Source organism: Mustela nigripes, chromosome 12 (genome assembly GCF_022355385.1).
Source record: "Mustela nigripes isolate SB6536 chromosome 12, MUSNIG.SB6536, whole genome shotgun sequence".
Taxonomy (NCBI): domain Eukaryota; kingdom Metazoa; phylum Chordata; class Mammalia; order Carnivora; family Mustelidae; genus Mustela; species Mustela nigripes.
In genome coordinates, this window is record NC_081568.1 from 42,820,165 (window position 1) to 42,834,803 (window position 14,639).

Below are 14,639 nucleotides of genomic sequence, written 5' to 3' on the forward strand. Positions count from 1 at the left end.
CCCTACTCTTTAGTTTTGTGAAGGCTGACAGGTGACACAGCTGCAGCAATAGAGTTTGAAGCTGGCAGACATTGGTTCATGAGGTTTTAAGGGAAGAAGCTGTTTCCATAAACTGAAAGTGCGAGGCAAAGCAGCAAGTGCTGATGTGGAAGCCGCAGCGAGTTCTTCAGAAGATCTAGCTAAGAGAATTAATGAAGGCGGCTACACCACACAACAGATTTTCAGGGTAGATGAAACAGCCTTATATTGCTGGAAGTGATTCATGGGAAGATGTCAAAATATCAAGATGAACAGGAGTGAAGAAGTTGATTCCAGCCCTCATAGATGATTTTCATGGGTTCAAAACTTTAGTGGCGGAAGTAACTGCAGATGAGGTGGAAATAGCAAGAGAATGAGAATGAGACGTGGAGCCTAAAGATGGGACTGAATTGCTGCAATAACTCTAAGACTTTAACAGATGAGGAACTGCTTATGGATGAGCAAAGAAAGTGATTTCTTGAATGGGATCTACTGGTGAAGACTCTGTAAAGATTGTTGAAATGGCAACATGATAGGTTATTATATAGAATGAGTTGTTAAGGCAATGTCAGGATTAACTGAGGATTAACTCACAGTTTCGAAAGAAGTTCTGTGAGTAAAATGCTATCAAACAGCATCACACACTGTAGAGAAATTGTTAGTTAGTGAAAGGACGAGTCAGTTGATGGGGAAAACTTCATTGTTGTCTTTAAGAAATTGGCATGGCTACCCAGCCTTCTGCATGTTCCACCCTGATCAGTCAGCAGCCATCCACATTGAGGTAAGATCCTCCACTAGCAAAAAGATTGGGACTAACTGAAAGCACAGGTGATGGTTAGCATTTTTAGCAATATAGTGTTTTTTAATGTATGTGCACTGTTTTTATAGAATTACTGTTGCACACTTGATAGACTATAGTGTAGACATAGCTTCTGTATGCACTGGAAAACCAAAAAAGCTTTTCAACTCTATTTATTGCAGTATTCTCTTCCTTGTGGTCTGGAACGGAACTTGAAGTGTCTGTGAGATGATGCCTGTAATGAAAAGTGGATTAGCCAGGGGCGCCTGGGGGGCTCAGTGGGTTAGGCATTTGCCTTCCGCTCAGGTTATGATCCCAGTGTCCTGGAATCAGGTCTTGCGTTGGGTTCCTTGCATAGGAGGGGGTCTGCCTCTCCCTCTGCCCATCTCTCTCCCTGCTTGTGTGTGCCCTCTCTCTCTGACAGGAAAAAGTGGATTAGCCATCAGTGAACTGATTCATTGGCTCACTCAAGCCTTTTATAACTTTAAAATTTGCAGGGTCTACTTGGGGTAACTGTGGGCCCTAATCTGTCCTCTTTTTGGGAGGGCAGACAGAACCAGGATGTCGAATGACGTGTATGGGTTCATTTGTGAAAAGTTGTATACCTGTAGTGTAGCTGTCAAGAAATTCTAATAGCAGTTATCTCTGCATTGTGGCACTTTTGGTTATCTGTGTCAGGTTTTCCTGATCCAGTATTAAAATGAAAACAAAACAGTTGAGGATATAGATGAATTAAAGCTATGGGAACTTAAAATTTGAAGCTCTTAATGCATCAGCAGAATTGTTAAATTACTTTTAAACCTTCAACTGCATGAGTTACTGGGTTTTTATTTTATTTCACGTTAAGTAGGCTCTGTGCCCATCATGGAGCCTAACGTGGGGCTTGAACTCTCAGAACCCTGAGATCAGGGTCTCAGCCGAGATCAAGAGTTGCACTTAAATGACTGAGCCACACACCTGTCCAGTAACTGGGTTTTTCTTGGAAACCCCTCACGTGCATTCTCAGATCTATAGAAGGATTGGATTCTCCAAGCCTATGAGAGGGTATAGATGGCCTTACCTGTATCTAAACTGCCTGTTGGCTTCTAGAGTGAAAACAGAAACTTCTGTTTGATTCTAAGTATCCTTCCTGACATGAACTAAAAGATCTTTACCAATACAATCATCCTACTATGAAATCTGGAGTTTATGTCTTATAAAATAAGTGTTCTGCCTCATTGACCAAATCTGTTTCTGTTCAGCAAATATTGAATGACATGAAGGAAGGGGGTAGATTTAAGATTCCATACAGAGATGAAAAAGAAAACACATCTTGCTTTCAGGAGTCTGCCATTGAGGCAAGTGGGTACCAAACAAAAAATAAGTATCTAGTCTTAGGCTACTTGAAACTGACAAGAAAATTGTCTCTCTGTTTTTCAGGTTTTATGGAAAGAACTCTTCTTATGTCCATGGGGGATTGGATTCAAATGGAAAGCCAGCAGATGCTGTCTATGGACAGAAAGTAAGCATCCCAGGCTTTCTGCAGCTTGTTAACGCAACTAAAAAATAACCCATACAATTGAGGCAGATATGTATTTGGTAGATTTACTGATACTTAAAGATCAAATTTCCATATTTCTTTTTTAGAAATTTTGGTATTCGTAATGATTTGGTAAATACAGCCATTGGAAAGCTCAGAGTGTCATATTTGTTCATTTTGAATCCTGTAGTCTGAAGGTTTTTTGTTTAGGAGATATTTTGTTTTAGCATGAGGATCATTCATTTAAACATTTTAGGTATGTCAATTCAGGACAGTTTTAAAAAGTTCAAGGTGGTCACTGGGAATAAACTGTTCTAAGGCAAATTTAGAGTATGGGCTGTGTAGTTTGTAATTTAAGTATGCAAACTAACTCTACTTGTGTTGTATCAGGAAGTTCTTTGTTGTTGGAAATTGTGTAAATGTTACGTAAGTCATTAACTCCTGCTTTGATTCCTTAGGAGATCCATAGGAAAGTGATGTCACAAAACTTTACCAATTGCCACACTAAGATTCGCCATGTTGATGCGCATGCCACTCTGAATGATGGTGTAGTGGTCCAGGTGATGGGCTTGCTCTCTAATAACAACCAGGCTTTGAGGAGATTCATGCAGACATTTGTCCTTGCTCCTGAGGTATGAAAAAAGAAACAATGAAAGTTTGTGCATATCTTTTAAGAAACTATTCATTTTGAATTTCAAACTTAGAGAAAAGTCATAATAATAGTACAGCAATTCATACTCCTTACCTAGAACTACTGCTAGCACTTGCCTATATGTTTGTAATTCTTTTTCTGTTTACCTGTCATTTTAACTCAAAGTTATTTGAAAATAGGTTGGAGACATCAAGCCTAGTCATCCTTAGATAATTCAGTGAGCATTTCCTAAGTGTAAGGTATACTCTTTCATAACCATAGTACAGTTACCAATTTAGGAAGTACTGATGTTAATACAGTTAGGATTCTGTAGCCCATATTTATTTATTTTTTTTATTTTTTTATTTATTTATTTTTTTTTTTTTAAAGATTTTATTTATTTTTCAGAGACAGAGGGAGAGAGCGCGAGTGAGCACAGGCAGACAGAGAGGCAGGCAGAGGCAGAGGGAGAAGCAGGCTCCCTGCCGAGCAAGGAGCCCGATGTGGGACTTGATCCCAGGACCCTGGGACCATGACCCGAGCCGAAGGCAGCTGCTTAACCAACTGAGCCACCCAGGCGTCCCTGTAGCCCATATTTAAATTTTGGTGTTTGTTCCAGTAATATCCAATGTATTTTTTTTTCCTGGTCCAAGATTCAATCTGAAGTTACACATAATATGGCTGTCATGTCTCTTCAGTCTCCTTTAATGTGCAGTAATTCTTTTTTTGTTTTTTATGGCATTGACATTTTTAAAGAGCGCAAAGTACTTTGTAGACTATCTCAGTTTGAATTGTCTATTTCTTTATGATTAGATTTAGGTTATACACACATTAGTCTTTTAGTGCCTCACATTAGGAAGGCACTGGATGTCATTTAGTCCTATCTATTAGTGATGTTAACAATTAATGACTAAGTTAAAGTGATGTCACCACGTTTTGCCACTGTGAAGGTAGCATTTTTATTTTTCTTAATAGTAAATTGTGGTTGCTGTCTTTGAGACTATCTTGTTCTTCATCAGACTTTGCTAGTTTTAGCATCATTGTTGCTGGAGTCACCTGCCACTCTGATGGTAATAAATGGTGATTGTCAATTTCTATCATTTGGTATTAATTAGTTGGCATTTTACAGTACTCTGCCTTCTATCTGCTGTTATTTGTGGAGTCTGTTTATTTCATGGATTTAAACCACTAATTAAGGTCTGTGAACCACTAGTTAATGTCTAAAATACCCCAGATCTATTAAGTCTGAGCTCCTTCAAGCTGGCTTCTGTTACTTGTTTTGGCAAAGGGACCACTTCATAACTTTTGTGAAACAAGATGTTTTAGTCTCATCTCGGACTCTCCGTGCTCCAGCCCTAGTGCTTGTTTGGCATCTGCTATTTCTTCAAGGAGTCCTGGTTCTTTTTAGTTAACCATGCTTGTCACGAAAGGGCCACACGTTTATGTTGAATAATTACATTTGTACTGTCTTCCTGACTGGTGCAGACTGAATGGAGTCAGGGCACCTATCTGCATAAGCATGTAGAAGTGGCTCAATAGCGATAAGATGTTTTCTCTAGCATTGTCCTTAAGATAATTTTCTGTCTGGAATGATGAATCTAAAGCCCCATTCTTTTTACTGTTAGAATATACTTATTATCTTTTTACTGTTAGAATATACTTATTATCTTTTTGAAAAATTACAGGTTTTTAGTCATGAATTTTTTTTTTTTTTTAAGATTTTATTTATTTATTTGAGAGAGAGACAGTGAGAGAGAGCATGAGCGAGGAGAAGGTCAGAGGGAGAAGCAGACTCCCCATGGAGCTGGGAGCCCGATGCGGGTCTCGATCCCGGGACTCTGGGATCATGACCTGAGCCGAAGGCAGTCGTCCAACCAACTGAGCCACCCAGGCGTCCCTAGTCATGAATTTTAGAGGATGGCTTAGATTATCTGTAGAATGAACTTGATGGACTTCTAACTATACAAAGAATCATGTGGAATATGATTACCAATTTTTCCAGTTAAAGTTCCTTTTCCTGTTAAAGAGGAAGAATCTAACATTATCTTAATATGATGCATTGTTACATGAACTGTCTCAAAGCAAATACTAATACTCAAAGCTGTAAGATGGTTTTTTTTTTTTTTGAGGGGGGGGAACAAATGAGACAGTGTTAGACACTGAAGACCTAGTTAATGACATAGTTGGATTTATACTCTGATGTGTCTTACCTAGTGTGGGCACACCTTTCAGCTGTACCATCATTGAGTGCTTATATCAATATTGTTGGATACAGATTAAAGGAATTTTAAATACCTGTTGCGGTTGGTAGTTTGTATTTATTGTTCAAAAAATGATTTGAGGTATGCGGCATCTTATATACTTAGACTTTTACCAATGTTTGGATATTCGTCTGGTGGTATTTTAAGGAAGCAATATATTTGACTGTGGTTTTTAATGGCTATAATGTAGAGCAGGGTTTTTCATGGTGTTACTAATAACATTTTGGGCAAATAATTTCCTTGTGGCTGGCTGTTCTTGTATTGTGGGATGTTTAGCAGCACCCTTGCTCTCTTCTCAAGCTTCAGTTGCACTCCCCATGTGAAAACTGAAATCTCTCCAAACATTGTCAAATGTCTTCTCTTGGTGCATATTTTCCATAGCTGAGAATCACTGGTGTAGGGTGGTTTGGCTTTTTGAAAGTCTGCTGAATAAATGAAAAGTTTTTGTTGGCATTGCAGGGCTCTGTTGCAAATAAATTCTACGTTCACAATGATATCTTCAGATACCAAGATGAGGTCTTTGGTGGCTTTGTAACTGAGCCTCAGGAGGGTAAGTTACTTGTCTAAATTTTTTTTTAATTTTTTTTTTTGATGTCATGCGGTTGACTTGAAGAGAGTGTGGGTTTCTTGAATGTTTTTATTACAGTCTATATTCTTCATTAATAACTTCTAATTGTCAAGATGGAGGAAGGGTCTGAGTTTTTATACCTGTGTGGAACTAATAGGTTAGCTTTTTTCTGGAAGACCTAAAACTCCTTAGTAATAGGTAATTACTCACTGCAACAGTGTTAAGCATTTTTGCCACAGTTTCCACGGGACACCATGAAGTCCAGATGATACCTTCATCGGAGTGGGGTTCATTATAGGAGTGGAACCTTAAGTTCAAGGAATCAAAATCTTTATGATGGGCAGTAAACATACCTGCCCTGTGCTCTGGAGGGAGACACTATTTTTCTGAGGCTGTTTGCTGTATAAAATGTTCTTTAAAGATAGTTTGTAACAAAGGGTAGCGTTGCCGTAGTTGTAATATGTGCAGATACATGAGAAACCCATGACGAATTGTCTCTAAACACTAGTTATAGTCAGTATATTAGTGTTTTCTGTGTGGCTGAAATGAGTCTTAAGTGCTTTATATTTACTGTGTAATACAACAGGCTTATAAGTAAGTACTTTAAGTACTGTTTTCATTTAATGGATTAGGGCACTGAGATGCAGAGAAGTAATTTGCTTGATACTGTATAGCTAGTTAGGTGGTAGAGCCAGCATTGGATTATGGACAGTATGACCTCACACTCCCATGTTCGTAACCCAAACACTGTAATAGCCTTAATTCTGTCCTTAGAGCCTTTGCCATGATACCACCAAATTGCTGCATTTGCTTTATTTATTTATTTATTTCATTACTTCTTTTTATTTTAGTTTTGTATGTGAGATAAGTGATTCCATACTTCCATGTAATACTGTTGCTCATTACCCATACACATACACCTCTTAATCCCCAACACACATTTAACCCATCCTTCCACCCACCTCATTGCTTTTTTGATAATGATGAGCATTGTGAAAGTGAATATAAAACTGAACTATGAACAACATGGAGCACTCCACACACAACCCGCCCAAATTGAAAGTCCCAGTGTAACTTTTCATTCTACAAAAACTGAACTGCTAATAGCCCATTGTTGACTGGAAACTTTACTGATAACATAAATAGTCAATAACACATTTTTTGTATATGTATTATATACTGTATTCTTAAGGTAAAGAAAAGGAAATACTGTTAAAACCTTTATAAGGGGGAGCGCCTGGGTGCCTCAGTCATTAAGCGTCTGCCTTTGGCTCAGGTCATGATACTAGGTTCCTGGATCTAGCCCTGAGTCGGGCTCCCTGCTCAGCAGGGAGTCTGCTTCTCTCTTTTCCACTCCCTCTGCTTGTGTACACTCTCTAGCTGTCTCTGTCTCTCTCTGTAAAATAAATAAAATTAAAAAAAAAAACTTTATAAGAAAGAGAAAGTACATTTATAGTACTGTAGTGTATATATTTGTCAAGAATATATAAGTGGACCTGCATAGCTCAAACCCTTTTGTGCAAGGGGCACCTGTATTTGAGAATTAAATAAGCACTAATTACTTGAAATTTGTTTTCTTACACAGAATCTGAGGAAGAGGTAGAGGAGCCTGAAGAAAGACAGCAGACACCTGAGGTGGTACCTGATGATTCTGGAACTTTCTATGATCAGACTGTCAGGTAAGAAAAACTTTGTTCAGCTGTCAGGAGCTGCATGAGAATTTGATTGTCTTGTTTTCCCCTTTGTTAGAGGGAAGTCATATTCTCTCAGAATTATGTCAGAATAGAACAGTAATTTCTTAGAAAAAGGTTTTGCTTTTGATGATCTGAACTGAGAAAAGTGCTATGACTTGCTTGGCAGTAAGTGAAAAATAGGTTCTGGGATTTCTTATCAAGTAATACATGAAGGCATTGCATTAGGTGCTTTGGGGGGCATAAATTTGTTCAAGGACTTAAAGATCAGGCATACATTGGTAAAAATTCAGACATGAATTAAATAGCAGTTAGTTTCATTAATTAACTCAGACACTAAATGTGTGACTGTTTTAAGCTGTGTTTTTTCCTCTGCATCCAGAACAGAAATTTGTTTGATAGGAATAGAAATGAGTATCTACTAGATGCTATGTGATATGAAACTGTTGGTGTTAGTATTTTGTGATTAAAGGATATTTTTATGTATTTCTCAAGGTGTGGTGATGGACTATAACCACATTACTCACCTGGGTTGCTGGTTGAAAATAATCTGTTGTCCCACCAAAAACATGCCAAATGCCCCCCCCCCCCCGAGTTTCCAGGGGGAAAACTGTAACATTAACATTCATTTTGATTTAAGAGCTAGTATTCTGAATTGTAACTGGTTTCTTTATAATGAGAGGCTTTTTTGGTGGTAAAAATTGCATAATATAAAATTTACCTTCTTAACCATTTGTAAGTGCACTGTGTAGTAATGTTTATATGCACATAATTGTGCAGCAGATCTCTAGAACTTTACATCTCACAAAACTACAACTATACCCATTGGAAAACTCTTTTCCCCTTCCTACAGCCTGTTAATCTTTTGTTATGTGTGGTAGGTAAATTGTGAGAGTTTCTGTGTTGTAACAGAAACCATAATTTGGTTCATTTCAATTTATTTTGATGTATTTGCTTATCAGAATTTAGAAAATCTGATTGCAGTTAAGATTTGGTCATTGATTGCTGTATGAAAAAGTTGTCTTGTTAATATTCAGATATGGAATTCCTAGATTTTTTTTGGAGAGAGGGAGCTATTTTTTGGTTCAGGTCTCTATAGTTAATAAATACTTGGGAATTTCTTGCTAAATCAGTAGAGGCAGAATGATATTTCTCAAATTTTCCTATGAAAGCAATGACTTAGAAGAACATTTAGAGGAACCTGTTGCTGAACCAGAGCCAGATCCTGAACCAGAACAAGAACAAGAACCTGTTTCTGAAATCCAAGAGGAAAAGTCTGAGCCAGCACTGGAAGAAACTGCTCCGGAGGATGTGCAGAAGAGTTCTTCCCCAGCACCTACGGACATAACTCAGACAGTACAGGAAGACTTGAGGGTATGCAATGTGTCTTTATTCTTACTCTGTTTCTGGTTTATTTTTAAAGATCTTTTCCTTTATTATTGTTACATTGGCTTTTGTAGGCACACTTTACGGTTCAGGGAAATTTCTTACGTATTGAGCCATACCTCAGATAAGAAGTAAATTGCATATCATTTTATATAAGTAACTGTCCTCCTCTCCCAAGGCAACTTGAATACTTTATATTAGAGCAGAAATTTCAGATGCTATTTTATCACCATATCCTTAACCTCTTATTTTTTAAATACTTTGTTTCAAATCGCGACTTGTTTCTTAAAACCAGTAAGTGATAGTGTATCTTTTTGAAAAATACCATGGCACAATAGACTTATTCCTGCTTTTTTCCTGAAATCTACTTGAGGATAACTTTACAGTAGAAGTAGAAACAAACTGTGAAATGTAGCTAGTCTTCTAATTAGAATACTTGATTTCAAAAATTTTGTAACTTTTCAGTTAATCCTGAGTCTCCTCAGGGTGATGATAACTGAAATCACAGAACCTTTACATTTGATGCTCTATGAAGGAATATGTTATATATATATATATATATATATATATATATATATATTAGACAATAAAAAGATATATATAATATACATATTATATATATTCAGGGTTCTTACGCCATTTATCAGTTAATTCAAGTGCTTCTGTGCTAGGCGTTATTCTAGGTATGGGAGCTATTGGTAAAACATAGTATTCTTGGTCTCTCTCTTGCAGTGATTAGGGGAGTAGGAAAGAGAAATGTGAAATGACTTAAGCTTGCAGGTAGAAAAGTAGGTTGGAATGGGAAGGTGCTGTTGTTGTCCTGGAGAGAAATACTGATAACCTGGGGTTAAGGTTGTGGCAGTGAAGATAGAAGATAAATAGGAAGATTTGGTAAATTTGATATGGATTGAAAAGGTGTTAAGGTAATTCTAAAGTTGTCATTGAATTGATGCTTGTACCTTCAGTTGGGGGAATCATGGGAGAAAGAGCTGGTTTTGGAGGGGAGAATTTTCTTTGATTCACAAACCTGAAATTGAGTGAAAAGAGCTTTTTTTTTTTTTAAGATTTTATTTATTTGACACAGACATAACGAGAGAGGGAACACAAGCAGGGGGAGTGGGAGAGAGAGAAGTAGGTTTCCCACTGAGCAGGGAGCCGGATGTGGGGCTCAATCCCAGGACCCTGGGATCACAACCCAAGCTGAAGGCAGACGCTTAACTTACTGAGCCACCCAGACGCCCCAAAAGGAGCTTCTTAAGATGCTAAACCTTTCATTTTTTGTTGTACTTACTAGTCCTAGGGAATTTTAGTACTAAATTTTCTAAGTAGGAGGAAAAAAAGGAATCTCGAGATACTCCATTCTACCTGTGAAAATGTGATTCCTATATAGAAGAAATGAAGAACTAACAGCTTTTATATTCTTTTGGTATGGGTAATCAACTAATGTTTTTTGTTCCTTTAGACATTTTCTTGGGCATCTGTGACCAGTAAGAACCTTCCACCCAGTGGAGCTGTTCCAGTTACTGGGATACCACCTCATGTTGTTAAAGTACCAGCTTCACAGGTGAGTTTCTAAGCTTGTATATTAGGCACATTTGCCTGTATTTCATGTCATTAGGTTTCATTGTAGGTTTAGAGAATGTTGGAACTGGTACATAGAGAAGAGGTGGTTTTTTAGTAATTTTGTGAGAGAATTGTCACTTTTTCCTTTAGATTTATTTATTTGAGAGAGAAAGCATGAGTGTGCTTTTGTGCACGAGGGGAGGGACGGGGCACGCCCACTCTGCACTGAGTGCAGAGTACCGCATCGGGCTGCATCCTGGGACCCTGGGATCGTGACCTGAATCGAAACTCAGCTGACAGCTACCCAGGCGCCCCTGTCATTTTCTCTTTTAAACCTTATTGTCAGCTAAGAAACTTTATAAGAAAAAAGGTCAGCTTGCTTTGTTTTTAAACAGAAGTTTACTTCTACATTTTTCAGCCTCGTCCGGAGTCTAAGCCTGAGTCTCAGATTCCACCGCAGAGACCTCAGAGGGATCAAAGAGTGCGAGAACAACGAATAAATATTCCTCCCCAGAGGGGACCTAGACCAAGTAAGCGCCCAGAAGGGTGACTTCTCTAGGTGGGGGGGAATACGAGGTGAGAGCTTGTTTCTTAGGGGTGGTTGATATTTTCTACTTTAAAAAATTCTGGAGTTAATGGAATTTCCTGGGTTTAGGGGTGGAAAAAAATATTATTGAATGAAATAGTCACTGAAAATTGTCTTTCTCTGTCTTTCATTGCTGTTTTTGTTAAGTCCGTGAAGCTGGTGAGCAAGGTGATGTTGAGCCCCGAAGAATTGTGAGACACCCTGATAGTCACCAACTTTTCATTGGCAATCTGCCACATGAAGTAGACAAATCGGAGCTTAAAGATTTTTTTCAAAGTAGGTTGAGTTTTATTTATTTATTTTTGATTTATACATTTTTCTTTTTTTTTAAGATTTTGTTAATAGAGAACAAGAGACCGAGAATAAGTCAGGGGGAGGGGCAGAAGGAGAAGCAGACTCCCTGCAGAACAGGAAGCCCAACCTGGGATTCCATCCCAGGACCCTGGGGATCATGACCCCAGCTGAAGGCAGACACTTAACTGTTAGAGCCACTCAGATGCCTTAAGTAGGTTGAGTTTTAAACACTTGATTCATCTAATGCAGTGTTGTCCAGTAGAAGTACATAAGACACATACATAATATTAAGTTTTCTAGTGGCCACATTTTATTTTATTTTTTTAGTGGTCATATTTTACTTTATTTTTTTTAAAGATTTTTTAAAAATTTATTTGAGAGAGTGGGAGAGAGCATGAGAGGGGAGAAGGTCAGAGGGAGAAGCAGACTCCCCATGGAGCTGGGAGCCCTCTGGGGGACTCAGTCCTGAAAACTCCAGGATCATGACCTGAGCTGAAGGCAGTCACTTAACCAACTGAGCCACCCAGGCACCCTAGTGGTCGTATTTAAAAAGTAGAAAGAAACAGGAGAATTTAAGTATTTTACTTAACTCAATGTATCTAAAACATTTCAACATGTGAAAATGAGAGATTTTGTTTTTCTTTATTACGTCTTTGAAGTCCAGTATGTATTATATGTAATGGCACTTCTTATTTTGGAATTTGGAATTGTGTTCTAATCAGTTATTTGAGAATCTGTGTTTCTCTTGCAGGTTATGGGAATGTGGTGGAGCTACGCATTAACAGTGGCGGGAAATTACCCAATTTTGGTTTTGTTGTGTTTGATGACTCTGAGCCTGTTCAGAAGGTCCTTAGCAACAGGGTAAGCAGTTTTTCATCTTGATTTTTTTCTTTATTTTGACAGGAGTATCTTGGATCTTTGAATGTATTCATCCTTCAAACTGTGTCTTAGGAGTAGAGTACAGTTAGTTCCCACATGTTTGGGTAATAAATTCCATGATGATTGGCCATAACTCTTAAAAGATTTGCCTGAAAGTTTAACAAAACTTCTGTCTACAATAACTTAATTTTGGAGCCATTGAATGAAAAAAGATTGAAATAACTAATAGTTACCAGTGCACTGAAATTTATGCAGATTTCTTTCCTTGAGTGGGTTTCTGATTTTGGAGATGAAATACAGTGTTAACCTTGAGCGGCGATAACTTAGGAGCCAGCTTCCTCTGGGCAATTTTGATATATGACTGTTTTCTGGGCCTAACTATGAGGAGCTTCTCCTTTTATTCTCTGACTTGTCGAGGTTGGAGTCAGCCTGCCTGGAACCACTTTTATTAACAGATCTCTTCTTACCAGTCACTTTCTAATAATAAGAGGGATTTTGTAGAATTGGAATCTTATTACTGTATAGTTCTTAAGGAACCCTTCCCTTCCTGCACATCTTTCATTAGTAAAAAATAACTTTTTAGTATTAGTCGTAGTAGTAGTAGAAAAGAACAAAAGTGTAAATATTTATTTACTGAGATGGGTGTGTGAGAGTTTAAAAATCTCACTTTTTAAAAATGAGGTGATGGGGCATCTGGGTGGCCAGTGGGTTAAAGCCTCTGCCTTCGGCTCAGGTCATGATCTCAGGGTCCTGGGATTGAGCCCTACATCGGGCTCTCTGCTCAGCAGGGGGCCTGTTTCCCTCTCACTCTGTGCCTGCCTCTCTGCCTACTTGTGATCTCTCTGTCAAATAAATAAATAAATAAATCTTTTAAAAAAATGAGGTGAAATTCACATAATATAAAATCAACCATTTTAAAGTGTAAAATTAGGGCTTTTAATTTTACATATTGTTGTGCAACCTGTCTTGCTAGAAAACATTTTTATCAGAAGTAAACTCTTCATTAAGCAGTCCTTTCCCGTATCCTCTCTCCCCAGCCCTCGGCAACAACTAATCTTTCAGTCTCTGCAGATTAAAACTACACATTTTATTAATCATGTAGATCATTATTTCCCAGAGGTTCCACAGAATCTGATGTTCTTCACAGTGTTGATGGTTATATATAGTATATCGTTTAATGTTGTGGTTCTAACGTTATGTGAGCCTTAATCTGTGACTGTGTATTTATCTTTCAAACTATTCAGCCACTGTTTTTATGAAGCATCTCCTGAGTAGAGAATGGTGGCTTATCTTAGCATAGCCACAGCATACTGAACTTGGAAATGTCCCATAGGCTTTGTGCATAAATCCATTATTCAGCATGCAAAAAGGATCCAGTGGCCAGTCTTTTTGGTGCAGGCTTGAATTCATCCTTAGAGGATCTGTTATTCTCAATGGGCCAAAAGAGGTCAGACCTGGTAACTGGCTTCTTAGTTGTCCAAGGTTAAGAGGTCTGTTTCATTTAATGTACCTGGATAAGCCCATGCATCTTTGTGCATGAGAATATTTTGAAATAAAATTTACTCAGAAAGGAGTTGTATGTTTGGTACATTTTTCTCATTCAGATTGCTTCTGCCCTTTTGATAACAGCTCAGAGATGTCTTCAGTTACAATCTTTTGAAACATACCCAGCCCCAACCTCTCTCCCCTTATCTTTCAGACTTTAATATGGTTTTATTTTTTCATTGTATATAGAATATTGCCTGGAACAGGGCTTCAGATTAATATGTGAAGAGATTATATAGTGTGAATATTAAGAAGTTACATAAATATTTTTAATATTGTAGTATTAACATATTTATAAATGTACAAGTACAAATACACATTTAATCAGAATTTTATTTTTTAAAAAATATTTTATTTGAGAGAGGGAGTGTGAGAGAGGGCATGAGCAGAGGGATAGGCATAGGGACAAGCAGACTCCCCGCTGAGTAGGAAGCCCAACATGGAGCTTGATCTGGGATCATGACCTGACCTGAAAGCAGATGCTTAACTGACTGAGCCATCCAGGCACCCCTAATCAAAATTTTAAATGTGTTACTATTAGAGTTCTAAAAAGGCCTTTTTGGGGTGCCTGGGTGTCTCATTTGAACATCTGCCTTCATCTCAGGTTGTGATTCCAGGGTCTCTGCTCAGCAGGGAGCCTCCTTCTCTCGGCCTGCCGCTCCCCCTGCTTGTGATCTTTCTCTGACAACTAAATAAAATCTAAAAAAAAAAAGGTTTCCTCCTCCCTCCCATTATGCAGGTTTCTTAATGTGTACTTTCACATCACTTCTTTGTCCTTTGGGAGCTTCAGGTGAAGCTTGCCTTTCCCTCTTCTCACTGTGTTGGCACTCCTACCATACTCTCTTCAATAATTTGTATTTGTACAGAAATAGCTTCTGTAAGACTGATGACCGTGGTGT

At 38.1% G+C, this 14,639-nt stretch overlaps 1 protein-coding gene across 3 annotated transcripts in view; it reads left to right on the plus strand.

Annotated features, from left to right (window-relative positions):
* Positions 1-14,639, plus strand: part of G3BP1 (G3BP stress granule assembly factor 1) — a 32,408-nt gene that overhangs the window by 15,397 nt on the left and 2,372 nt on the right. For all 3 annotated transcript variants that reach the window (XM_059417200.1, XM_059417199.1, XM_059417203.1), the window contains 9 exons: positions 2,237-2,318; positions 2,795-2,968; positions 5,688-5,778; positions 7,382-7,475; positions 8,660-8,861; positions 10,336-10,437; positions 10,855-10,966; positions 11,170-11,298; positions 12,068-12,177. In XM_059417200.1, coding sequence (XP_059273183.1) covers positions 2,237-2,318; positions 2,795-2,968; positions 5,688-5,778; positions 7,382-7,475; positions 8,660-8,861; positions 10,336-10,437; positions 10,855-10,966; positions 11,170-11,298; positions 12,068-12,177 — 1,096 coding nt within the window. The remainder of the gene's footprint in view (positions 1-2,236; positions 2,319-2,794; positions 2,969-5,687; positions 5,779-7,381; positions 7,476-8,659; positions 8,862-10,335; positions 10,438-10,854; positions 10,967-11,169; positions 11,299-12,067; positions 12,178-14,639) is intronic.